We start from the raw sequence: 27,617 nt of genomic DNA, 5'->3' as shown, positions 1-27,617 counted from the left end.
GGAGGTAATGGAGTAGAAAAATGACCAACTGTCTTGTTTGTGTCCAGAATATACTACTGGTATGACGAGAGGGGGAAGAAGACAAAGTGCACTGCACCTCAGTACGTCGACTTCGTCATGAGTCTGGTGCAGAAGCTGGTCACAGACGACGACATCTTTCCTACGAAATACGGTGAGTTTAAGCTCTGGTCCACGCCCGCAGCGCCACGCGGTGGTCAGTCTACAGCACTGCAGCCTCTCCCTGGTTCTCTGACATCAAACTGAAGCTGGACTTTGAACTGTGCCACTGCTGCCCTCTACTGTCTTCAATTAAGTAATGTGTTGAATGTTTGTATTTTTGGCACTTCATAGCTGTCTTGGCATTGTGATAATAGCTTCTTTTTTTACATCAGAATGGTAATGCTAGCACCAAATGATTTCTAAACTTGCTCTCCTCTCCTCTTGTCTCTCCGTGCAGGCAAGGAGTTCCCCAACGCGTTTGAGTCTTTGGTAAAGAAGATCTGCCGGTATCTGTTCCACGTCCTGGCTCACCTCTTCTGGGCGCACTTTAAGGAGACAGTCGCTCTGGATCTACAGGGCCACTTGAACACTCTGTACGCACATTTCATTGTTTTCATAAGGGAATTCAACCTGGTCGACCCCAAGGAGACCTGTATCATGGACGACCTGTCCGAAATCCTCTGTGCTCCCGCGCCCCCAGCACCTGCCGCCCCTTCCTCCCCCACCTCGGCCCCTTCCCCCTCCTCACACAACCATGTGACGGAGAGATGAGCAGGGGTCGCCGTGAGAAGCAGCCCCGGGAAGGAGGTGGTAGATGATAAAGATAGAGGAGAGATGTGGAAACAGAATGCCTGGTCCCCTTCCTAGGCCTCTGGCTTCAGCAGCAGGACCTGGAGACCTTCCACTACCCTTATATTTCGCTATGACGCCAGCCAGCCGGAAGGATCCAGGGGGGGAGGGTTTTTTGGGGGGTGGGGGGTAGGGGGGGGGTGTGTGTTGTCATGCCAACAGGAATTGGCGTCGGCATGTTCCTCCCAGGGGCAAATCCCTCCCATCTGCTCTGCAATTTAACCTAGGAACAAACTATGTGTAATGTTTTATTTGACTTTTATTATATTTAGTTTTTTATTTTTCTCATTTGAGGACAGTGTGTCTGTTTTGCCCTTTCCTCCCTCTGTCCTCTGCCTAAAGTATAGTTCAGGACGGTGGCTCTGCTTTGCTTGAACATACTATTTGTACAGTGTTGTTATTGTGTGGAGGAAAGGCGACTCTATTAACGCGTTGGCTCGTTGCTCCCCCCTAGTGGTGGGAGGATTGAAGGGGAACGGTCACTACGCTGGCCTATAGGGAGCTGCCATGTAACTGCCTGGTGGGCAATACTAGCCAATCACTGTTTGGGTTGTTAATCTTGGGATGATTCAAGTGCTTCCCTACTCAGGACCTGAGAGAACACAAGTCACTGCTGCCAGAGAGAAGTATTCTATTTTTCTCATTCTCTCTGTCCACAAAACTTCTCTCAGTCCCTTAAATATTAATTACAGTTGTCATTCTGGTATTACTCTAGTCAGGTGATGTACCTCTCTTTAACAGCTCCATCCCAGCGGCCACCCATAGAGGGCAGTATAGACAGGGTGGCACTGCCACACAAGCAGGGAGATAGAGAAGAAGATTGTATATTAGATATTTAATCTGACCAGACATGTTACAACAAGACAAACGGGTTCCCATTATTTGAGTACAGGGGAGGGTGGTGGAGAGTGGAGACCTCTTCCCCAGGGAACAGAGCTGTTTGCTGTGGGTACGGTACAGCGGCAGCAGCACAGGAGAAGGACAAAGACATTGGTTATGTCTGCACGCCCAAAGAGAAGGGAGGAGAGAGGATACGTGTGGGGTTGGTCTGTTTGCTGTTCTGTGGAACAAGCCCCACAGTCTCTTGACGATACCCCCCCCCCCCCCCAGCCCCTTTTGGTTTTTATTTTCCCTTTCAAATGTACTTTTTATTTTTTATTATTATCAAAGATGAAACTAGTTCATGAAAAATAATGGCATCCTTACACATGTATAGACAAATGCACAGTCTGCTTCAACTTCACTGTACAGAGAGTGGCAAGCTGAATCCGTCAGACATAGCCTCTGTATCAAGGAGGATTTGGGTTTATAGTTTATTTATATATATATATTTTTTTTTTGCAGGGTGGTTCAGTTCTGGCTTTAATTTTTATGTATTTTAATTAACTAAGTTAAAAGCAATTTAATATTTTAAACTCTGCGGATAATAATCGAATAAAAGACAAATGCCGCTCGGTCTCATGTTGTCTTCTGTCAACGTGATGATGACTAAGTAGATGTGTGGCATGCATAGTAACTTCACAAGGAAAACAGGTCACTTTTCAAGGAACTTCTCCTCTGCATATAATCCATGCAAACACACACATACTGTACAGTACATGTCAACAGGCATTCCTTTATTTCCATGTCAAGCTTTGCATAAGACAATATGTTTTTACCATACAAGAGCATCATTATGTAGATCAGCGCTGGTCAATTGTTTTCATGCAGGGTCAGATGAAAAGCCTGCAAGGAGCCCAGTTGTCCGGGAGGAGTGTTGGGCACCAGTCTACTACACACACACACGCTGGCCTGTGCCTTCAAACTGGATAATTGCATAGCTTTGTATGTTACACATCTATCCAACTGCGTTCCATCATTCATATGTTTTCATTGAGCACCCTGAGTATAAGGTATTTGATACGTGCATGTTCTGGGATTGATAGAACGGCAGGATGTTCAGGCCCCTAAAATCACCTAACGCTTTCAGGTAATATAGTACATTTAACATTGCAGTATGTAGGGGCACATGGCTATTAGGCTACCATACTAAATCCTGGTCCTGACTTAATACCCACAGGGTGTGCAGAGTTTTGTTCTAGCCCAACACTGGATTCATTTAAACATATAGTCAGTCAGTCCTTGGTTGAAGATGTGTGCTGGGCTAGAACATGCATGCACACCTTGTGGGTCCCAGTGCCCAGAATCAGAACATCATTGGACATAAACAGCATTTCTGTAACATTACAAAAATATCCATGAAAATGATATTGGTAATAAAAATCTCAATTTCATATACAAAATGCATTGGCACTATCCACTCCTTTTATTAAAGTGGTATATTTAGGCTAGTGGGCTGATGGTGCTTTGACGCTTGATGCGCAGTGAGAGTTGCCGCCTTCTCACCGACGGCCGCGGGGTGGAGTGCTCGTGCAGCTTAAACCTGGCGATGCCTCCGTCCTCATCCAGTTTCTTGGCACTGCAGCTGGGTGTCGGTACTCTAATCGCGTTACCGAATTTGGAGTAGTCTACCGCGTACGTGCCCTCTTCCTCGGTTATAGTGGGCACAAAGCGCTGCCCCCACAGTATCTCCTCGGACAGATAGGATGTCCGGGCCTGGGTGGTTATCCCCGTGGTCTCCACCACCCCCTCCAGCACCACTATCACCTCGATGTCATTATTTTGTAAGTCCGCTGGTGACAGCTCATAGAGCGGGCTGTCTTTGTTGATAATGTGACATATGATAAGAGGGGCTACCAGGAAAATACCGTTGGTCCCCACGGGGTTGTCCATGTGAATGTCTATCTGGTCCAGGGGGACCACCTCGCCCTCCGGAGTGGTGCTACGCCTTACCACCTGCATCCGCACGGTGGCGCTGATTATCATGCTCTTCCTCAGGTCCCCTAAACGGATCATAAAGCAGAGCCTGTTATTTCGGATGGAAATGACAGCGTGCTTGCTGAAGATCAGCGTCTCGGCGCGCCGGTTCGCCTGGGCCGTCTTCATAAATATACACCCCAGCATGATGGCGTTAATCAGCAAGCCCACGATGTTCTGAATGATGAGGACCACTATGGCGGACAAACATTCCTCTGTGACCATGCGTCCACCGAACCCGATGGTCACCTGCACCTCTATGGAGAAAAGGAAAGCGGAGGAGAAGGAGTGGATGTCCGTTACGCAAGGGACAAAGTCGTCACCTTTTTGATCCAGGTCGCCGTGTGCAAAGGCAATGAGCCACCACGCCATCGCAAACAGCAGCCAGCTGCATAGAAACGACATGGTGAAAATTATAAGTGTGTGAAGCCATTTTAGATCCACTAAAGTGGTGAAAACATCCTGTAGGAACCGTCCTTGTTCGCGAATGTTCGTGTGGGCCACATTACAAGTTCCATTTTTGGCAACGAACCGAGCCTTCCGCGCTTTCCCCTTGAATTTAGGCTGCTGGACATCCTCAGCCAAGCGGGTCAGCAAGTAGTCGTCAGGGACCAGTCCTTTTCGGGACAACATAGTGATCCCATAGCCTACTATTCACCGCGGGACCAATGATTAAGCAGATTAGCTACCTCCTCTTGATTAAAATCTATAGGCTAATTTCCTCTTCTCATGTGCGTCCCCTAACAGAAGGCGACCGCTCGTGACAGTTCTCATCCCGAATGACCGCAGCTGCCAGAGGAAGAGTGTTGCTCTGTCATCTAGTTTCTAAAAGTATGTGAGCTCTTCACATTGCCCCGTTCCAGATCAGGCAGGCGCACCACCATAGCCGCCCAGGTCCCATGAGAAGATTCTGCATTCAGCTGCCGCTGTCAGTCACGCAACAGCAACTCGATAGTAGCCAACCGTCGCAATTGACGCACTGGTCTGGCGCGCTTGTCCGCGATTAATGTTCATTCCTACGGATAAAATGGTAGATAACCCGCAACAGCAGTGGTGATAAAACTACCCCCGGTCCATCGTTTGGAGGAGGCAGGCAGGTTTGCTCGTACTAGGAAACGAGAGCTCGAGTTGGGAAGGCGTTTAGGCAGAACAAACCGTTCTTTATTTACACATTACTCCATCTGTAGGCTAATATGAGACATTATCTCAATGCCTGGATTATGCTGGTGGCATTTCCCTCTAGGGATAAATTAATTTAATTTAGTTAAATTGTGTATTAACTCCAATAGTTTATTTCTGGAACGTTGTTACATAGGGTTAATTCAGAAAGAGTGGCAAATCATATAAACTGGGTCAGTTTAATCCTGACGCGTTTATTTATTGGTCTGACGACAGGAAGTCAAAAACTATTGTTACTAAATAAACCCGTGCAGAGAAACCACATGATCAAAGTCACATCACTTCATTGGTGTGACATCACAGCGGGGGGCAGCGCAAGCTTCAAACAGGAAGCTTTTCAGTTGTCCTGCTTTATCAACCATAGCTTCCTAAAAAAACATGGAGTAGCTACAGTGGGACAGTCTTATAGGCTTTTCCAATGGAGGAAAGAGATCCAGTTTACACTAGGGAACCCTATCGCAAGGGGTCTAGTTTTTGTAGTACTACACTAAACAAAGCTAAAGCTTACCTTGACTTGGAAGAGTTCCAGTGTTGTGTTGGAAAGTCATAGCCAGCTAGCTAACATAGCATCTGTTTGTGCAGGGGTTTTCAGTAGGCTAAACTAGCTAGCTGCATTTGCTAGCTAAGTAAGTAAAACTGAAAGTTTAAAAAACAATAATGACAATTTCTCTCTTGCTTCTCCATTTTGGAATAAATTAATTTGTTCAAAACTGTTCCAACTACTGTCTTTCTCTCTCTTTGAGTCAGCTCACCACATTGTATGCACTGCAGTGCTAGCTAGCTGTAGTTTATGCTTTCAGTACTAGATTAATTCTCTGATCCTTTGATTGGGTGGAGAACATGTCAGTCATGCTGCAAGAGCTCTGATAGGACGTCTTCTGGAAGTTGTCATAATTAAATGTGTAAGTCTATGGAAGGGGGTGAGAACCATGAGCCTCCTAGGTTTTGTATTGTAGTCTGTGTACCCAGAGGAGGACGGAAGCTAGCTGTCCTCCGGCTACACCATGGTGCTACCCTACAGAATGCTGTTGAGATTGCTGTAAACCTTCTTTGCAAAATAGTGTGTTTTAATCAATCATTTGGTGACATGATTATATTTAGTATAGTTTTATCTAAAAACGATAACTGGATTCATTAGTCCGGAAAACGTTTCCACTGATCCAGAGTCCAATAGTGGCAAGCTTTACATCATTCCAGCTGACGCTTGGCATTGCGCATGGTGATCTTAGGCTTGTGTGCACCAGCTCGGCCATGGAAACACATTTCATGAAGCTCCTGACGAACAGTCCTTGTGCTGACGTTGCTTCCAGAGGCAGTTTGGAACTCGGTCGTGAGCAATGTAACCGAGGAAGGATGATTTTTACGTGCTACACGCTTAGCACTCTTCAGCCCCGTTCTGTGAGCTTGGGTGGCCTACCCTATTGTGGCTGAGCTGTTTTTGCTTCTAGATGTTTCCACTTCATAATAACAGCACCTAAAGTTGACTGGGGCAGCTCTAGCAGGGCAGAAATGTCAAGAGCTGACTTAATGGCCGTTCTAATGCCAATTTTGGTCTATGGAGATTGCATGGCTGTGTGCTAGATTTTATACACCTGTCAGCGACGGGTGTGGCTGAAATAGCTGAATCCACTAATTTGAAGGGACTAATCCACTAATTTGACTTTTGTGTATATATAGTATACCTTTAAAAAAGGAAAGTAGGGGCATAGATCAGAAAACCAGTCAGTGTCTGGTGTGACCACCATTTGCTTCATGCAGACCGACAAATCTCCTTTGCATAAAGTTGAACAGGCTGTTTGTGGCCTGTGGAAAGTTTTCCCACTCCTCTTCAATGGCTGTGCAAAGTTGCTGGATATTGGCGAGAGCTGGAACACGCTGGTGTATACGTCGATCCAGAGCATCCCAAACATGCTCAATGGGTAACATGCCTGGTGAGTATGCAGTCCATGGAACAACTGGGACATTTTCAGCTTCCAGGAATTGTGTACAGATCCTTGAAACATGGGGCCGTGCATTGTCATTCTGAAACATGAGGTGATTGCGGCAGAGGAATGGCATGACACTGGGCCTCAGGATCTTGTCACAGCATCTCTGTGCATTCAAATTACCATAGATAAAATGCAATTGTGTTCGTTGTCCATAGCTTATGCCTACACATATCATAACACCACCGCCACCATGGGGCACTCTGTTCACAATGTTGACATCAGCAAACCGCTCACCCACATGACGCCATACACGCTTGTCTGCCATCTGCCCGGTACAGTTGAAACTGGGATTCATCTGTGAAGACTACACTTCTCAAGCAGGCCAGTGGCCATCAAAGGTGAGCATTTGCCCACTGCAGTCGGTTACGACACCAAACTGCATTCAGGTCAAGACCCTGGTGAGGACGAAGAGCACACAGATGAGCTTCCCTGAGACCGTTTCTGACAGTAGGTGCAGAAAAACTTCGGTTTTGCAAACCCACAGTTTCATCAGCTGTCAGAAATTGACATTCGATTTTCTGACAACAGCTCTAGTAGACGTTCCTGCAGTCAGCATGCCAATTTTATACTCCCTTAAAACTAGCATGTTTGTATTTTGTGACAAAACTGCACATTTTAGAATGGCCTTTTATTGTCACCAGCACAAGGTGCACCTGCGTAATGATCGAGCCGTTTAATCAGCTTCTTGATATGCCACAACTGTCAGGTGGATGGATTATCTTGGCAAATGAGAAATTCTCACAAACAGGGATGTAAACACGTGTGCACAACATTTGAGAGAAATAAGCTATTGTGCATATGGAACATTTCTGGGATCTTTTATTTCAGCTCATGAAACATGGGACCAACACTTCATATGTTACGTTTATATTTAAGTTCAGTGTATATGTATATATACACACAGTACCAGTCAAAAGTTTGGACACCTACTCATTCAAGGGATTTTGTTTATTTTCACTATTTTCTACATTGTAGAATAATAATGAAGACATCAATGTTAAACAGATCAAAATATATTGTATAAGTAGCCACCCTTTGCCTTGATAACTGATTTGCACACTTGGCATTCTCTCAACCAGCTTCACCTGGAATACTTTTCCAACAGTCTTGAAGGTGTTCCAACATATGCTGAGCACTTGTTGGCTGCTTTTCCTCCACTCTTTCAGTCCAACTCATCCCAAACCATCTCAATTGGGTTGAGGTCGGGTGATTGTGGAGGCCAGGTCATCTGATGCAGCACTCCATCACTCTCCTTCTTGGTCAAATAGTTCTTACACAGCCTGGAGGTGTGTTGGGTCATTGTCCTTTTGAAAAACAATTGATTGTTCCACTCAGCGCAAACCAGATGGGATGGCGTATCGCTGCAGAATGCTGTGGCAGCCATGCTGTTGGCAGTCTAAATAAATCACTGACAGTGTCACCAGCAAAGCAACCCGACAACATCACACCTTCTCCGCCATGCTTCACGGTGGGAACAACACATACGGAGATCATTCGTTCACCTACTCTGCGTCTCACAAAGACACGGCAGTTGGAACCAAAAATCGCAAATTTGGACTCATCAGACCAAAGAACAGATTTCCACCGGTCTAATGTCCATTGCTCGTGTTTCTTGGCCCAAGCAAGTCTCTTCTTATTATTAGTGTCCTTTCATAGTGGTTTCTTTGCAACAATTCGACCACGAAGGCCTGATTCACGCAGTCTCCTCTGAACAGTTGATGTTGAGATGTGTCTGTTACTTGAACTCTGTGAAGCATTTATTTGGGCCGCAATTTCTGAGGCTGGTAACACTAATGAACTTATCCTCTGCAGCAGAGGTAACTCTGGGTCTTCCTTTCCTGTGGCGGTCCTCATGAGAGCCAGTTTCATCATAGCGCTTGGTGGTTTTTGCGACTGCACATGAAGAAACTTTCTAAGTTCTTGAAATGTTCCCCATTGACTGACCTTCATGTCTAAAAGTAATGATGGACTGGTAATTTCTCTTTGCTTATTTTACTTGTTCTTGCCATAATATGGACTTGGTCTTTTACCAAATAGGGCTATCTTCTGCATACCAACCCTACCTTGTCACAACACAACTGATTGGCTCAAATGCATTAAGGAAGGAAATTCCCAAATTAACTTTTAACAAGGAACTCCTGTTAATTGAAATGCATTCCAGGTGACTACCTCATGAAGCTGGTTGAGAGAATGCCAAAAGTGTGCAAATATGTCATCAAGGCAAAGGGTGGCTACTTTGAACAATCTCAAATATAAAATATATTTTGATTTGTTTAACACTTTTCTGGTTAATACACGATTCCATAGTTGTGATGTCTTCACTATTATTCTACAATGTAGAAAATACAAAAAAATAAAGAAAAACCCTGGAATGACTGTGTGTCCAAACTTTTGACTGGTACTGCATATCTTGCTAATTTTTTATTGTACAATTTCTGAGTGAATTCAGAAAAAGTGGGATACTGTTTGGATTTCTGTCTTCTGTAACCTCTTCAGACATATCTATCCAACATATTAGTCCAACACATGATATCTTTCTGAAATTCCCAGATGATCACACAAAATTGAATTGTCATTCGGGAACAATTAGGACTACAATAATGGTGTCCCAGTTTATCGAACCTGCTGTCCCAGTCTTCCAAATGCAAACTGAAAATATGGTTGACTCAGTGGTCACAAACGGGCGTGTCATGCCTCCTGTGAAGATAAAACACTTTTTGTGGGATTAGGAAACACCTTGAGAATTTCAGAGACCATGTGTTGGATTAACAAGCTGGATGGATGTCTGAAGAGGTTACAGAAGACGGAAATGCATTCCAAATTCACCCTAGAAGGTTATTCATCCATTCCCAATGATAGACAATCTTCCCAAACACTAATGACAATACATTGATAAGAACATAATTAGGCAACACACTAAACTATTTTCTTTATCTCGGATAGTAGGCCTAAACATACATCATCTCAGTCCCTCTCATGCTGTTTACAAGGCTATGATTCATGTCCTACATTTTTTGTTTCTGACACGTTAATCTCGCATTCACTGCACACTAAACCCATGCTGACCTGGGTTCACATTTTCAGGAAGGCCATGGGTGCTGGGGTCTCCATAACAAACCAGGGGACTCCATACATGTTCATTATATTAACCTTGGCACGCCCATAAACATTACCAATTGCTTGGAGGAGACTGAAATGTGTGTGACCTGGGATGTGTTCATCACTAGGCAACGTTTTGGAACGTTCAGATAGAAAGATGCTATATAGAACAAACATGCATCTCTGACCTGTAGAATAAGGAATCACGTCGGCTCTATTCGTTTCATTTCTATCTGCAACGTTCGACAATGGTTGGCTATTGAACGTGGAGTCAAAAGGGTGTCTGGCCCCCGAGCATCCAATCAGGGCTCACATGTCAGAGAGTGCAAGGCCGGTTTATGGTAGTGGTGAATGACTCCATGATTCACAAGCTTCTCAGTTACTATTGACTGTAGGAGCGTTCCTCTGCCCAGGCGTTGCTGGCGCATGCCAGAGCTTATGCCTGGATAGGTATTTTACATATCACCTAACCACATATGTTATAGCAATCTGGTGCCCGACGGCACAGTCGATGATGTGGCACGCAACCGTTGGTTGATGCATGCAACGTCTGAGCAGGGGAATGCGACCCATTTCTAGATCAACCCCAAAGTCAATTAGTGTCATTCTGACCCAGCCTTCCACAGCCGAATCATTGCTCTGTACAGTGTGAGATCACACAAATCTACCTTCCTGTCACTAAACTGTATGCAAAACACTGCTGCACAATGAGTATTTATGTTTTTTTTTTATTAACAAATAATTCATATTTAATGTTACGAATATCATACATAATTAGAAAATAAAATTATAATATATAGCCCATGGTACAATTGCACTTTGGAATGTCCTCCCCTCTTTCTCCTCGGTCACTTGTCCGCCTTGACGAAGGAGGCGAAGACACTGTCCTCTTTCTCCAGCAGCGCCTGGGGTCTGTCGTATTCTAGAATGAGCCCTCGCTTCATCACGATCACCAGGTCTGCTTTCAGGATGGTGTGGACACGATGCTGAGTAAAGAGAGAGAGAACAAGTAGACAGAAATAAACAGATTAGGTTAAGAAGAAATATAAACGTTTTCAACAACTTCCGTGTTTTGACATTCTGGGTTACATAGATTACGAATATACAGTGGGGCAAAAAAAAGTATTTATTCAGCCACCAATTGTGCAAGTTCTCCCACTTAAAAAGATGAGAGAGGCCTGTAATTTTCATCATAGGTACACTTCAACTATGACAGACAAAATGAGAAAAAAAATCCAGAAAATCACAATTGTAGGATTTTTAATGAATTTGGTCACCTACAAACAAGCAAGATTTCTGGCTCTCACAGACCTCTTTAAGAGGCTCCTCTGTCCTCCACTCGTTACCTGTATTAATGGCACCTGTTTGAACTTGTTATCAGTATAAAAGACACCTGTCCACAACCTCAAACAGTCACACTCCAAACTCCACTATGGCCAAGAACAAAGAGCTGTCAAAGGACACCAGAAACAAAATTGTAGACCTGCACCAGGCTGGGAAGACTGAATCTGCAATAGGTAAGCAGTTTGGTTTGAAGAAATCAACTGTGGGAGCAATTATCAGGAAATGGAAGACATACAAGACCACTGATAATCTCCCTCGATCTGGGGCTCCACGCAAGATCTCACCCCGTGGGGTCAAAATGATCACAAGAACGGTGAGCAAAATCCCAGAACCACACGGGGGGACCTAGTGAATGACCTGCAGAGAGCTGGGACCAAAGTAACAAAGCCTACCATCAGTAACACACTACGCCGCCAGGGACTCAAATCCTACAGTGCCAGACGTGTCCCCATGCTTAAGCCAGTACATGTCCAGGCCCGTCTGAAGTTTGCTAGAGAGCATTTGGATGATCCAGAAGAAGATTGGGAGAATGTCATATGGTCAGATGAAACCAAAATATAACTTTTTGGTAAAAACTCAACTCGTGTTTGGAAGACATAGAATGCTGAGTTTCATCCAAAGAACACCATACCTACTGTGAAGCATGGGGGTGGAAACATGCTTTGGGGCTGTTTTTCTGCAAAGGGACCAGGACGACTGATCCGTGTAAAGGAAAGAATTAATGGGGCCATGTATCGTGAGATTTTGAGTGAAAACCTCCTTCCATCAGCAAGGGCATTGAAGATGAAACGTGGCTGGGTCTTTCAGCATGACAATGATCCCAAACACACCGCCCGGGCAACAAAGGAGTGGCTTCGTAAGAAGCATTTCAAGGTCCTGGAGTGGCCTAGCCAGTCACCAGATCTCAACCCCATAGAAAATCTTTGGAGGGAGTTGAAAGTCAGTGTTGCCCAGCAACAGCCCCAAAACATCACTGCTCTAGAGGAGATCTGCATGGAGGAATGGGCCAAAATACCAGCAACAGTGTGTGAAAACCTTGTGAAGACTTACAGAAAACTTTTGACCTCTGTCATTGCCAACAAAGGGTATATAACAAAGTATTGAGATAAACTTTTGTTATTGACCAAATAGTTATTTTCCACCATAATTTTCAAATAAATTCATTAAAAATCCTACAATGTGATTTTCAGGATTTTTTTCTCATTTTGTCTGTCATAGTTGAAGTGTACCTATGATGAAAAGTGGGAAAACTTGCACAATTGATGGCTGACTAAATTATTTTTTGCCCAATTGTATATATGGGGCTTCCCCTTTTCATGCACTTTTCTCTCTACGCGTATTTATTCAGACCTAGAATTTAAGCATGAGAATAACAAGCATGCTATTCATCAGCTATTCGTTTCGGGTCGAGATCAAAGAAATGCAGATGTAGCGGAGGTGTGTCTACAGATACACCGTATTCTGACCTGGATTTAATTCCCTCAGAATTCTACCCACGACGCGAGAGGAAATCATGAACCGAGGTCAGGCGAACCTGCTTGTTCTTGTGGAAAAAGCATTTACTTCTCCCCCCCCCCCCCAATATAAATAACAGCATTATATATGCGCTGTCATTTATAAATTCATAAGAGATATAAGAACTATGATTAGAAATACACATAGCAATTGTTTTAGATGATTTTTCCTTGTGAAACCAGTCATATGGGAAGCAAACTGAAAATCATATCAACATGACATATTGCCGGCCCCTTTTCCACAGTGAAGCAGGCTATAAATAGCTGTGCCGTTATTCAGAATTGTAAGCGTATGCCCTCGTAATTTATAGGGATTAAATTTGGAGACCCAAGCTATAGGCTTCTGTAGCGCCGAACCTGCCGAGTTGATTTATGAAAGCACTTTAGAATGTTTTAATTATATGCCCGGCCTTTTCTCATTTTTATTTGACCATTTGTGTCAAGTTAAATATTAGCCACTATCGGGAGCCATCTGTACCTAGCTATCTTCCTCGAGGACCAGAGTTCTGCAGAACTGAAAATAATGTCTCCTAGAGTTCTCTCTCAATCTCCCTTTCCCATGGGAAACCACCATATATGGCTGCCTGGTCGTCACTTTTGACTCTTGATATTCTAACTTAAGATAATAAAAAGCATATTTGCTCCCACAGAATACAGTCCAATTGAAAAAAAAACAAAGCAGGAGGACAGTGGCCCTCCAGCACTGCACTACCAGTTCAGATTGTTATATTTCTATGCTACCCAGTTCTACCTATGCTATATCTACACTCCCCTCCGTATGCATTTGGAAAGTGAAGCTACAATTTTAAATTTGGCTCTATAATCCACCATTTTGGATTGAAGATCAAATGTTTCATATGAGGCGACAGTACTTGAGGGTATTGAGGGTATTTTCATACCTGTTTTACTGTTAATAAATGAAAGCACTTTATATAGTTCGCCCATTTTAAGTAGTCAAAAGTATTTGGACAAATTCACCTATAGAGTATTAAAGTAGACAAAACTTCAGTATTTGGTCCTATATTCCTAGCACGCAATGACTAGATCAAGTGTGTGACTCTACAAACTTGCTGGATGCATTTGCAGTTTGTTTCGGTTGTGTTGTGTTTTGCCCAATAGGAAGTGAATGGTGAATGATGACTGGAGTCATTTCCTTTCTAAGTGAGTAGATAAGATATTTCTGGACACATAAATGAAATCTGATCATGAAAAATCATCAATGAATCACAAATAATGATGATTGAGAAAGTTACAGAGGCTACAACAAAAGATGCTAAATTCTCACAATTACCAATAACGGGATATTAACATTTAAAGGAGGGGTGGGGGTATTTTTGTCCCTCTAACTTTCTAATTTTTTATCATTCACAATTCATTCATGATTATCCATAACCATGGTAGAATCCACACTAATGTAGACGTGTTACTTACAATCAGTGACAAAAATGACATTATTCACAATTCACTTCCTATTGGGCAAAACACAATCCGAAACAACCAAAACAAGCTGTAAATGCGTCCAACAATTTTGTAGAGTCACAAGTTTGATGTAGTCACTGGGTGTGTTTGAGCAGTAAGTCTAACGAAGACGATTGGACGAAATTCGGCGAGGGAAATGGGGAGAGGTGCATCTGTGATCGCCGAAAGTCGGACATTCTAGTGGTTTTCCGACAGCATGGCTCAGATCAGCATAGCTGCTACTGTTTATAAAACTTTTCTATACCCCCATTTCACACACTCAAACTAAAAATATAACGTGTACAATTAATTGATTCGATTTCATTTGTATACCCTGTAGCTTTAGAATCAAGGCAAAGTTGGTTCCGGTTTCAGTCACTTCTTTGGCCACGTTCGCATGGGTCAAACCAAAACACCCTAACGACTAACCAAACAGAGCCTCCCACAATGCAGGTGATGGCTGCATGGTGCAGTTGGTGAAAAGCGACGTGAAGGCGACTTCATCAAAAACTACATTACATAAGTCTTGTGATTAAAGGTCAAGTTCACACAGTCGACATGTGATACAATTTTTATACCCATAATGCAACACACTTTGAAAGACAGCGACCAACGACGGTCACCGTCTTGACAAAAGTGTTCCGCTCGAATGCAACCATTGTGGGCCAGGAAAATAGGACCAAATACTTTAATACACTAGAAGTGACTGTCCAAATACTTATGACTTCTTCCAATTGGGGGACTAAGTACATAAAGTGCTTTCATTTCTAAATGGTAAAATAGATGTGTATGAAAATACACTAAAATAAAAGGGGACATTCTGTACTGTATGGAACATTTGATCTCAAATCCAAAATGGTAAAGAGTACAGAGCCGTATGGCAGAGAGTACAGAGCCGTATGGTAGAGAGTACAGAGCCGTATGGTAGAGAGTACAGAGCCGTATGGTAGAGAGTACAGAGCCGTATGGTAGAGAGTACAGAGCCACATTTCACTGTCCAAAAACATACGGAGGGGAGGGCATGTCACAACCTCTCAAGCATTTGGATTACACAAGACGAAGGTCATAGCGGATACTTACTGCTATAGTAACCACTGTTCTATCAGCGAAGGCAGTCATCACCACCTTCTGTAAGATGCTTTCCTGTGGGCACAAACACGAAGTCAGAAGACGACTAGGAAACGTTTACAACATGATAGACTTACAGCCGTGACTCTTACGCACAGGGTTCACTGTACCTACAACAACAACAAAAAAGTCAAATAGTTTGGGCCTTCACTATTTCATTAAAACAGGTTCTATATTACGTTGTGTGTGTTAAACACAAGTAATACCGGTGAGTTCACATGATTATTAGAGTCAAGAGTTAGAGGCTCACTGTCGGTTTAATGATTCCCTAGTTAACATTATCAACAGCAGAATTTCCACCGAAACCTATCTCCCATTTAAGATATGCTCCATTTCCCCAGGGTTACCGCTGCGCTACTGTGAGCCAGTGTAGGCCTGTCACTGTGACAGGCAATTTAAGTGTGTGTGCGTGAATGTGCTCGCGTACGTGTGTGTGTGTGTGCAGCCAGCGTGCTGCAGTGAAAGGAACCTATTTTGGAAGCCCCATTACCTCCCTCCTACTGATTCCCCTCAGGTTCTCTTATACTCCCCCCCCCCCTTAAATGCATACCTCTATTCTCCCCGTTCATCTTTAGAATCAATTACTTTATCCTCTCGTTGTCACTCAACATCTCCCCTCCTCCCCCTTTGCCGTTCACCCACCCTCAGCCTCCTCCACTCGCACTCTCTCCTCTCCCCCCCAACTCATCCTCTGCCTTCCCATTCCACCTCATCTCGTCCTTTTGCCAACCTGCCACACACACACACGTCTCACCGTGGCCATGTCTATAGAGGCTGTGGCTTCGTCCATGATGAGGATGCTAGACTTCCTGACGAAGGCTCTGGCCAGACAGAAGAGCTGTCTCTGGCCCTGGCTGAAGTTCTCCCCTCCCTCTGTCACTGTGGCGTCTGCAACACAACAAATATTAATCGCCATAATACTAGACTTACTGCACGATACATATCTTTAGCCCGAGAGAACATTTGTATTGCAATGACATTACGTGACCTACAAAACATCACAGAAATATTGGTAGACTTGTGCTCGACCCCATGAACATGGATTTGTCAAATGAATTGACCTTTTTTCTGGCTGGCCAATGATAAATATCAAATCAAACATTTAGCAACATTCCGTCTCTACATCTCTCTGTCACTGTCCAGTGTGCATAGCCACCACACACACACACACACATTCTGATATTTCTTGTTTCTTTTTTCCTTCTTTCTTGGGTTCCCTTGTGAATTAGTATTGTACTGCTGGATGTAGGAACACAAGCATTTCGCTGCACCTGCTTTAACAGCTGCTAATCTGGCTACGCGACAAATCCACTCTGATTTGACACACTTTCTCCGTCGTAACTTGAGTACATCATGTGCGATAATTTCCTGCAGCCATTAGTCAGCGACAGCAGAAAGACTCTCTCTCTCTCTCACTCTCTAACGTTTGGAGCTAGCTGCCCTAACATCTTACAGCCACGATACAGAATGTACTCTAGGCTAGAGCTAGCTGACACATCCAACTGATCAGACAATGGGTGAGAGGAACGAGAGATTGGTCAAGGAACCACTGCTCTCAAACCACCTTCATCTATCTTAACCAACTAGCAGGATTTATCTGGGGTCAAGTCAGTGCGGTTGCTGCACTGATATACTGCTTTCCAAATCACACAGTATATAATGTTGTTGAGACTGATACATCTAAATCTCGTTAGGCTTCAGCTCTCAGCTCATATCTCTGAACGAGCTACGGTAGAACTTCAGAGCACGCACGCAAGCACACACTTACCCAGTCCTCCTGGTAGGGTCTTGACTACAGGTTTTAGCTGAGCGATGTCCAGAGCCTCCCACAGCATGTCATCAGTAGCCTTCATCTCTGGGTCCAGGTTAAACCTGATGATCACACACACACACTGACAGAGTTATACACTCAGCGACAACAAAAAGGTTCTTGACAGAGGTGAGGGTGATGTGTAAGCCTTTTTTGGGGCATATCAGGAAGTGGGTTTTAACTGCTGTGATGGTTGTGAAGAACCATCCTGTTCTTTCCCTCTCTACCACGATTTCCTTTATTCCATGAAATGCTACACTTAAAAAGGTACTGCAATTTTACGCCACACTACAGGCAACTGGTTACAGTGAAAGTACGGTAAACAACAACCAGTTACTGAATGTTGTGTATTTGGGGCGACAGGTGGTGGTTGGACAAGTAACCGAACCGAACTGACTTGCCTAGTTAAATAAAGGTCCAATTAAAAAATGTGTGCCAACTGTCAATGGAAGGGTTGTACCACTTTAAGTGGTTGACATTTTAACAATGTCAGTTCTGCGATTATTGTAAGAACATGTGACAAAGAGCTGCACTGTGAAGAGGTTACTGTGCATTACATCACCGTAACTTAATGGCAGTTAGTTGCATGGAAGTAGCTACAACTTTTGCATAAACTAACTAGCAACCAGTTATTTGAATATCCAGTAACTGCTAGTAACTTAGTTACAACTAGCTGCCAGTACCATCCTGTACTTTCATTGAACTTTTCTGATTACGAGCTAGCTTAACATTAGTTGCCAACTACTAAGTTTTTTTTGTGGTGAGCACACATCTTGGTTGACAGCAAACTGACTTTCCTGTCACACCATTTGGTCAGTGAGCATGACATAGATCAGCACATTAAATTAATGTGAAATTTACAATAGCTACTTGCAGCCAGCTGACAGTAAATTTTTGCAAAATAAATATGAACTTCCTGGTGACCAACTGCCATTAAGTTACTGGAAAATGAACAGTGCAGCTCTTGATTGTCACACACTCTTACAAAGATTGTTGACCTGGGAGTGGACAAATTAACCGTCATCAACATAACAATAAACCCACTTAAACTGGTACAAAACTTCCACTAATGGTTGGTACAAATACAATATATTTTAGACCACCCCTCCCCAAATATGCTAATTTGGGGGCATGCCCCCACCTACATTTCAAAGTGCAGTAATGACTGCATGTTAATCACTTTCTATGAAACTCATATACATTATACAGCATTATACATGTACTCATAATGCACTATGCTGCAGTGATAATGCAGTATAAGCATACTTACAGACACAGAAAGACTCATATAGACTCAATTCCGCACACCAATACTCCTAATGCATTATAAGTATAATCATAATCACTTATAATGCACAGCAACATAGTGCTTCATCATTGCTGGTCCCTTTTTCAGTTCCATCAGTGTGATGAGTTTCTAACGTTTTTTTGTTGTCAGTGAGCAGTCAAATCATTGTTACTGCATCAGAATCTTTTTTGTATGGTGTGTTATAGCATACTGTAAAGTTATCTTTGATTGCTTTAGCTAAAGTGATGAAATGCCTAAAGCAAACAGATAATACACCATAAGCTGTTATGTTATGATCATCAGAAAAAAAATGTAAAAATATGCACCTCCAACAGAAAGTATCGAAGGAAAAAAGGAACGTGCCCGACTCTCGGATGTTCCCACGGTGATTTAATCAGACACAATAACAACAACGTTTTCGATCCGAGTTGGATCTTCGTCAGGTCAAAAAAACATTTTGAAATAAACTCAAGAGGCATGTACTGTACAGCCGGGTCAATTGAATACATATAATATATGAACCTCACCAAAAAATATTACACGGTACACATACTGGACCGTACATTCAGAAAGTATTCACACCCCTTCCTTGCCTTTTTCCACATTTTGTTGTGTTACAGCCTGAATAAAATAGATACATTTTGTCCCTGGCCTACACACAACACTGTCAAAGTGGAATTGAAATGAAAAGCTGAAATGTCAGGAGTTAAAATGCACATTACAAGTCACATAATAAGTTGCATGTACTCTCTTTGTGTGGAATAATAGTGTTTAACATGACTTTTTGAATGAAAACCTCATCTCTGTACCCCACACATACAATCTGTTAGGTCCCTCTGTCGAATTTCAAACAAAGATTTAACGACAAAGACCAGGGAGGTTTTCCAATGCTTCGTAAAGAAGAGCACCTATTGGTTTAATGGGTAAAAAAAAAGCAAATATTGAATATCCCTTTGAGCATGGTGAAGTTATTAATTACACTATGGATGGTGTATCAATACACCCAGTCACGACAAAGATGCAGGCGTTTTTCCTAACTCAGTTGCCGGAGAGGAAGGAAACCGCTCAGGGATTTCACCATGAGGCCAATGGTGACTTTAAAACAGTTACAGAGTTTAATGGCTGTGATAGGGGAAAACTGAAGATGGATCAACAACATTGTAGTTACTCCACAATACTAACCTAAACGACAGAGTGAAAAGAAAGAAGCCTGTACAGAATGAAAATATTCCAAAACATGCATTCTGTTTGTAAAAAGGCACTAATGTAATACTGCAAATAATTTGGCAAAGCAATTCACTTTTTGTCCTGAATACAAATTGTTATGTTTGGGGCAAATCCAATGCAACACATTACTGAGTACCACGCTATATATTTTCAAGCATAGTTGTGGCTGCGTCATGTTATGGGTATGCTTGTAATCATTAAGGACTGGGGAGTTTTTCAGGATAAAAAATAAACTGAATGGACATAAGCACAGGCAAAATCCAAGAGAAGAAGCTGATTCAGTCTGCTCTCCACCAGACACTGGGAGATTCACCTTTCAGCAGGACAATAACCTAAAACACAAAGCCAAATCTACACTGTAGTTGCTTATCAAGAAGAAAGTGAATGTTCCTAAGTTTTGACTTAAATCTACTTGAATTTTCAAAAGAATAATAGGCAAATGTTGCACAGTCCTGGTGTGGAAAGCTCTTAGAGACTAACCCAGAAAGACTCATAGCTGTAATCGCTGCCAAAGTTGCTTCTACAAAGTATTGACTCAGGGGTGTGAATACTTATGTAAATTAGATATTTCTGTATTTCATTTTCAATACATTTGCAAAAATGTCTAAAAATATGTTTTCACTTTGTCATTATGGGGTATTGTGTGTAGACAGGTGAGACAAATAAAATAATTGAATCCATTTTCAATTCAGGCTGTAACACAACAAAATGGGGAATAAGTCAAGGGGTAGGAATACTTTCTGAAGGCACTGTAAGTACCTAACAGTGTGTGCCGTAAGTGTATCTGAAGCATTTTATAACTGTAGAACCTGTCATTGGTTCTACCTGGAACCAGAGGGTTCTTCATGAGAGAGTTCTAAATGGAACTCAAGTGTTTTGGCAAGTGTCCCATTCCACTCATTCCAGTGTCTGTGGGTCTTTGCTCCTCCCTTGCACTTGATTGATGAATTATGGTCACTAATTAGTATGGAACTCCCCACACCTGGGGGTCTAGGTCTTAATTGAAAGGAAAAAACTAAAACCTGCAGATACTTGGCTCTCCATGGAATGAGTTTAACACCCCTACCCTACAGGCACAAAATGAATAACCTTTTTTGGTACAAACTAGCACTTTGTATTTTGATATTTTTTTGGTACAAACTAGCACCTTGTATTTTGAGAGTGTATGATTGGATGAGTAGTACTATCTCATAGCAGGAATTGATACAGTATAACCTAGAGGTATACTTCAAATCACACTCATGTGCAGTGTCAAACGAGTATGCATTATTTACTGTACATGCCTCACAAGGATGTTTTAATCATTTTATCCCATTCATAAAGAAATCGGATTCTTTTCTGTTGTCTGATTGTGTCATTTTGGGCTTCTCCTGAATTTGCTTGATAGGGTGACAGTACTGCAGCACCCAACCCTAAATTATTCCCTTTCTGTTTAGCTTGGTGCAAGACTTTTGAGCGGTCCAAAAATAAATCACTACAGTTGAGTTTTTCCGAGGGGCATCCTGCTCTCAGACACTTCCTAAGATAACTGCGATTGAAGTTGTCCAATTGACCCAGATACAAGTGAGAGTAGCTTCCATCTCTCATTTCCTCTCCTAAAACAACTCACACTAGGCACTAGGCAGTGTTTTTACAGGAGCACAGCACAAGGTGGTTTAAAACCTCAATACATTAGGCTCAACTACCTATGTTCGTCTCAAGGTTCTTCACTCTTGGGGATGCAGGCTTTTGTTCCAGCCTAGCCATAAAAACACCTGAATCAGCTAATCAAGGTTTTGATTATGAGTTGATCGGTTGAATTATTTGTAATGGTGCTAGCCACACTGAAGACAATGTGGCCCTCCAGAACCAAGACCTCTGATCTAGATGGAACCGTAGTGTGATGATTCTCTTACCGGATGGTTCCGCTGAATAAGATGGGGTCCTGGAGGATGATGGAGAATCGAGACCTCAGGGTCTGCAGAGGCAGCTTGGCGATGTCAATGTCATCTATGATGATACGCCCTGTTGGGAGAGTTGATTAGCTATGTTGGATTGACCCAGTCAAGCACAGGAGCTTATCGGGAACTTTAGTTTTAGAGTCGTAACAGTAGGCAGTGTTTACCCTCGAACATGTCGACCATGCGAAAGAAGGCCAGGGAGAAGGAAGACTTCCCACTTCCTGTCCTGCCACAGATCCCCACCTGGAAACCAAAGGAAGTCTGTTTCATCTTCATCGCCACGACACAAGACTACAGTCTAAATTCTCGACTCCCTTCCTTCCAATTAGCTCTATGATACCTTCTGCCCAGGGCTGATGTGTGCGTTGACTTGTTTGAGGACAGGTTTCAGGGTGGTGTCGTAACGCACACTCAGGTTCTCAATCTGAATCTCCCCCTGCTGTGGCCAGCCATCCGGCACCTGAGATGCAGCTAGAGGGAGAGAGGGGGAGAGATAGGAGAGAGCGAGGAAAAGCAGAAGAGATAACTGCTCTGTGGCGACTAGGTACGGTGAGGTTGGGATGTCCCATGTTCCACAGGAGTAATCCTTTACTCCAGGACTTGAGCATGCCTGGGATATACTGTAGGCAGTGGTTAAATTGAGCCAGAGCTACCCAGTTTGGGCTGGAGCGAGGGTTAGGTTTAGACTTAAGGGTTCAGGTCAGTGCATGATTAGGGTTAGGGTTGAACCGGGATGGGGATAGGAAACTAGGGTTAGCGTAAGGGTTGGGGCTGGACCTAAGACGTGGTACGGTACTCACTGAGCAGTCCTTCATAGTTCTCAGGCTCAGTCTGCAGCAGACCATTGATTCTCTTGACTGAACCCAGCTGAACCTCCATGTCTGCCAGGTTACGAACCATCCAGTTCAGGTAGTTGGACACCTGGGACACAGAGACACAGTCCGATCAGACAACCTCGTTATGGACCTGCAGAGAGACAGGTACTGTAACGAAGGTGGAGACATGAGTTTCACTAAATTAGGGGCTTGACCTCAGTCCTTTCATCAAGAAATGTGACTATATTAGAGATTAGACCTCACACACACAAAAACCAGAATGGTCCTCACCATGAGTGCATAGGTGAGACCTAGTCCTACCAGGCCAGTGGAGAGGTGGTTATACAGAGAGTTAGAGATGGAGGCCACAGCTGCTATCAGAACCACACAGGCACCTATGTACTCCTACAGTATAGAGAAACAGCATAATAGTGAACATACAGACCCCGATGTATCCTAGTGTACAAAGCAACAGCATAATAGTGAACATACAGACCCCGATGTATCCTAGTGTACAAAGCAACAGCATAATAGTGAACATACAGACCACGATGTATCCTAGTGTACAAAGCAACAGCATAATAGTGAACATACAGACCCCGATGTATCCTAGTGTACAAAGCAACAGCATAATAGTGAACACACAGACCCCGATGTATCCTAGTGTACAAAGCAACAGCATAATAGTGAACATACAGACCCCGATGTATCCTAGTGTACAAAGCAACAGCATAATAGTGGACACACACACACTTATATACTCCATGGAGAGAAAACAAACCGTTAACACACAGGTACCCATTTAGTGCCATAGGAAAAAAAGAAAAAAAAAATCTGTATCAAATCCATATCATCCTGTCATACTCAAAATTCCCATAGAGGAAACAGTCACCCAATAAAATGTGAGAAAACATGGAACAACTTGATCAGCACGGGCAATACAAGTCAAGTCAAGTAGAGTAGACTATAGTATAGAGGAGAGCTCATTACCATGCGGACCTCTAGCCAGCGATTGGCTGCTGTGAGAAAGAGGGAGGCGATGTTGTTGGCATCAGTGAACTCCAGTAACCTCTGTCTGAACTTGGGCTCATACCTGGGAGGAGAGAACCATTGAGTAATATGTATAAGTGGCGAAACACACAAACTCCTAGCTGTTGCTGTCAAAATGGATGAGTTTAAAAAAATCTTTACTTGAAGGCCCGGATGGTGGTGAGGCCCTCCACTGTCTCTGAGAAGTGGGACAGGAGAGGGAGCTGGGTACTATCCTCCAACTGCTGGAGGTCCCTGACCAGGGAAAGAAAGAAAGAAAGAAAGAAAGAAAGAAAGAAAGAAAGAAAGAAAGAAAGAAAGAAAGAAAGAAAGAAAGAAAGAAAGAAAGAAAGAAAGAAAGAAAGAAAGAAAGAAAGAAAGAGAGAGCAGATGGAGAGAGGGAGAGAGGGAGCAGATGGAGAGAGGGAGAGAGAGCAGATGGAGAGAGGGAGAGGGAGATACAAGATAAATAAACAGACAAAGGGGGATATACTGTAACTACTGAATACATAGCAGCAAAACAAGTGACAAAATCCCAAACCAAGGGCTCACCTAGAAGCGACCCGGAAGTACTTCTGTATGAAGTAGCAGGCGATGGCCAGAGGCACCAGAGCAATGAGGAACACAGGGGTCACGTAGGAGATGACCCCCAGGGCCGACACACACAGCAGGGTGGAGCGACTCAGACACTCCAGGGTGGCAGGGATGTGCTGGGGACACAACCACCAATGAAACATTACATTACTACCATCTACCAGGAAAAGCAAGCAAAGGGTTCAGAGGCTGAAGCTACTGCCACAGCCATGAAGACAAATATGAATTTGAAAGCTCCAAGGCAGTATGGTGGTGGCTACTGTTAACACACAGAGAACGGTGGTGCTGAAATACCTGGTCTATGGTGTTGGTGTCAGAGGAGAACCTGTTGAGGATGCTGCCCAGGGGAGTGGTCTCAAACAGCCTGGAGGAGACAACCACATACTGTAGATACACCTAAGAGTTATATTTACAGTAGATTATTATACCTGAAAGGTACAGTTGAAGTCGTAAGTTTACATACACTAGGTTGGAGTCATTAAAACTTGTTTTTCAACCACTCCACAAATGTCTTGTTAACAAACTATAGTTTTGGCAAGTCGGTTAGGACATCTAGTTTGTGCATGACACAAGTCATTTTTCCAACAATTGTTTACAGATTATTTCACTTATAATTCACTGTATCACAATTCCAGTGGGTCAGAAGTTTACATACACTAAGTTGACTGTGCCTTTAAACAGCTTGGAAAATTCCAGAAAATGATGTCATGGCTTTAGAAGCTTCTGATAGGCTAATTGACATCATTTGAGTCAATTGGAGGTGTACCTGTGGATATTTTTCAAGGCCTGCCTTCAAATTCAGTGCCTCTTTGCTTGACATCATGGGAAACTCAAAAGATATCAACCAAGACTTCAGAAAATAAATTGTAGACCTCCACAAGTCTGGTTCATCCTTGGGAGCAATTTTCAAACGCCTGAAGGTACCACGTTCATCTGTACAAACAATAGTACGCAAGTCTAAACACCATGGGACCATGCAGCCGTCATACTGCTCAGGAAGGAGACGCGTTCTGTCTCCTAGAGATGAACATACTTTGGTGTCAAAAGTGCAAATCAATCCCAGAACAACAGCAAAGGACCTTGTGAAGATGCTGGAGGAAACAGGTACAAAAGTATCTATATCCACAGTAAAACAAGTCCTATATCGACATAACCTGAAAGGCTGCTCAGCAAGGAAGAAGCCACTGCTCTTAAAACCACCATAAAAAAGCCAGACTACGGTTTGCAACTGCACATGGGGACAAAGATCGTACTTTTTGGAGAAATGTCCTCTGGTCTGATGAAACAAAAATAGAACTGTTTGGCCATAATGACCATCATTATGTTAGGAGGAAAAAGGAGGAGGCTTGCAAGCCGAAGAACACCATCCCAACCGTGAAGCATGGGGGTGGCAGCATCATGTTGTGGGGGTGCTTTGCTGCAGGAGGGACTGGTGCACTTCACAAAATAGATGGCATCATGAGGGAGGAAAATTATGGGGATATTTGGAAGCAACATCTCAAGACATCAGTCAGGAAGTTGAAGCTTGGTCGCTTGGCCCAAATGGACAATGACCCCAAGCATACTTCCAAAGTTGTGGCAAAATGGCTTAAGGACAACCAAATCAAGGTATTGGAGTGGCCATCACAAAACCCTGACCTCAATCCTATAGAAACTTTGTGGGCAGAACTGAAAAAGCGTGTGTGAGCAAGGAGGCCTACAAACCTGATTCAGTTACACCAGCTCTGTCAGGAGGAATGGGCCAAAATGCACCCAACTTATTGTGGGAAGCTTGTGGAAGGCTACCCAAAACATTTGAGCCAAGTTGAACAATTTAAAGGCAATGCTACCAAATACTAATTAAGTATGTAAACTTCTGACCCACTGGGAATGTGATGAAAGAAATAAAAGCTGAAATAAATCATTGTCTCTGCTAATATTCCGACATTTCACAATCTTAAAATAAAGTGGTGATACTAACTGACCCAAAACAGGGAATTTTTACTAGGATTAAATGTCAGGAATTGTGAAAAAAGGAGTTTAAATATATTTGGCTAAGGTGTACGTAAACTTCCGACTTCAACTGTATGTTTTAAAGCTCATCTGTACCACCTTGAGTAGAAAAAGCTGATGTCACATCAGCAATGTTTCTGTTACAAATTCTATTCCTCTGAGGATTTTGAGGAATTTAATTTTAAAGCAAGAAGACAATGTAAAGTAACTTTTCTTCTTGGCCACCACCTCATCTAAAACGGTTCGGTACAGAGTAGAGTTCGGTCATTCGCGAACGAGTGGCTCTTTTTGAACGGATCTTTTTTGGTGAAGGTCGGGAACCCTAATTGCATCGGTGAAAGAGCCGTTCATTTGGCTCACACATTTGCATACTGCTACCACTGATTTTTGAGCTCAAAACAATGTTTTTCTGCAGACAAGGTAGAAAATAATGATCTAAAAAGAGGGTGAATCCTGACTGCAGAAACCATCAGTAGAGGGGGAGAGCGTGTCAATCTGGTCCACGCTGACTCTTTCAGTGCCAAAAAATATATATCCATGTAATAATTTGGCCAGGTACACATTTATTTGAACATGATCTGACATGATGGGTAAACTACTTTTTGGGCTTCACATTGAACATTAGCTTTTTTTTTATGGTTCTAGGTTGATTTCTTTGGCATTTTGAACGAAGAGCCGTTTAGAAGCCAAATGAGCTGGATGCCCATCACTAGTACAGAAGCCCAACCACAGAGTCATTAGTTATCATTGATCTGACACTGCGCTGGCGTTGCCAGGGTTTCAGTGTGTGGCAGGCAGATGGGCCTCTGGGTAATGGGGCGGATCACAGTGTTTACAGTGTCTCACCAAGCAACCCAAAATGATTGATCATCACACACACACACACACACACACACACACACACACACACACACACACACACACACACACACACACACACACACACACACACACACACACACACAACATGCCCTCCCTAGTGTAGTAATAGGTACCATAAAATGCACATGATGCATCAAACATACACATGAACACACACACCTTTACCTCATAGGGGCCAGTATGATCTTGCTGAGCAGGTTGTGGTGTAGTTCTTTGGCCACTCTCAGGCCTGTCCACTCAACGGCCACAGAGGTGACCAGACACAGAACGATGCCCAGACAGCACAACACACTGAACACCGACAGGTACCACGAGTGGCTGAACCCACACTCCTAAAGGGGGTACACAGGGAGAAGAGGGTGGGTTAGAGAGCTCTGTGTGTGTGTGTGTGTGTGTGTGTGTGTGTGTGTGTGTGTGTGTGTGTGTCTGAGACATCAGGATATATGATAAACAGTAGCAGCACTGTATATGATGAATGTACGTGCGTGCGTGTAGAGTCAGTTTAAATGTGTGTGCATGCTATGTGTGTGTAAGCAAATTATGAAGGGTGTATGTAGTTTGAGCTTCATCACACTCTGGGGTCATTAGAGAACACGTCACAAACCAAAAGAACATCACACCCCTT

General features: G+C 43.2%; 3 protein-coding genes across 13 annotated transcripts in view; 1 reads left to right on the top strand and 2 right to left on the bottom strand.

The window, feature by feature from the left end:
* The window catches only part of LOC110492538 (MOB kinase activator 2), an 89,163-nt gene extending 86,863 nt beyond the window's left edge, over nt 1-2,300 (top strand). For all 6 annotated transcript variants that reach the window (XM_021566957.2, XM_036951663.1, XM_021566953.2 and 3 more), the window contains exons 4-5: nt 48-172; nt 458-2,300. In XM_021566957.2, the coding sequence (XP_021422632.1) occupies nt 48-172; nt 458-771 (439 nt within the window). In that variant the 3' untranslated portion in view covers nt 772-2,300. The remainder of the gene's footprint in view (nt 1-47; nt 173-457) is intronic.
* A 144-nt stretch (nt 2,301-2,444) lies between these two features.
* Nucleotides 2,445-4,816, bottom strand: LOC110492531 (ATP-sensitive inward rectifier potassium channel 11-like). The gene has a single exon (XM_021566934.2). The coding sequence runs from the start codon at nt 4,336-4,338 to the stop codon at nt 3,172-3,174; it is 1,167 nt and encodes a 388-aa protein (XP_021422609.2). The 5' UTR covers nt 4,339-4,816; the 3' UTR covers nt 2,445-3,171.
* A 5,867-nt stretch (nt 4,817-10,683) lies between these two features.
* LOC110492500 (ATP-binding cassette, sub-family C (CFTR/MRP), member 8) overlaps nt 10,684-27,617 on the bottom strand; it is a 122,169-nt gene continuing 105,235 nt past the window's right edge. For all 6 annotated transcript variants that reach the window (XM_036951582.1, XM_036951608.1, XM_036951597.1 and 3 more), the window contains 14 exons: nt 27,158-27,324; nt 24,413-24,482; nt 24,077-24,234; nt 23,687-23,779; nt 23,486-23,588; nt 22,787-22,900; nt 22,481-22,601; nt 22,021-22,151; nt 21,845-21,923; nt 21,636-21,744; nt 17,184-17,287; nt 16,170-16,303; nt 15,368-15,430; nt 10,684-10,957 (listed from right to left, as the gene is read on the bottom strand). In XM_036951582.1, the coding sequence (XP_036807477.1) occupies nt 10,820-10,957; nt 15,368-15,430; nt 16,170-16,303; nt 17,184-17,287; nt 21,636-21,744; nt 21,845-21,923; nt 22,021-22,151; nt 22,481-22,601; nt 22,787-22,900; nt 23,486-23,588; nt 23,687-23,779; nt 24,077-24,234; nt 24,413-24,482; nt 27,158-27,324 (1,584 nt within the window). In that variant the 3' untranslated portion in view covers nt 10,684-10,819. The remainder of the gene's footprint in view (nt 10,958-15,367; nt 15,431-16,169; nt 16,304-17,183; nt 17,288-21,635; nt 21,745-21,844; nt 21,924-22,020; nt 22,152-22,480; nt 22,602-22,786; nt 22,901-23,485; nt 23,589-23,686; nt 23,780-24,076; nt 24,235-24,412; nt 24,483-27,157; nt 27,325-27,617) is intronic.

This window comes from Oncorhynchus mykiss, chromosome 2 (genome assembly GCF_013265735.2).
Source record: "Oncorhynchus mykiss isolate Arlee chromosome 2, USDA_OmykA_1.1, whole genome shotgun sequence".
NCBI lineage: Eukaryota > Metazoa > Chordata > Actinopteri > Salmoniformes > Salmonidae > Oncorhynchus > Oncorhynchus mykiss.
Note: the sequence above shows the minus strand (reverse complement) of the source record. Positions and strands in the feature narration are given on the sequence as shown.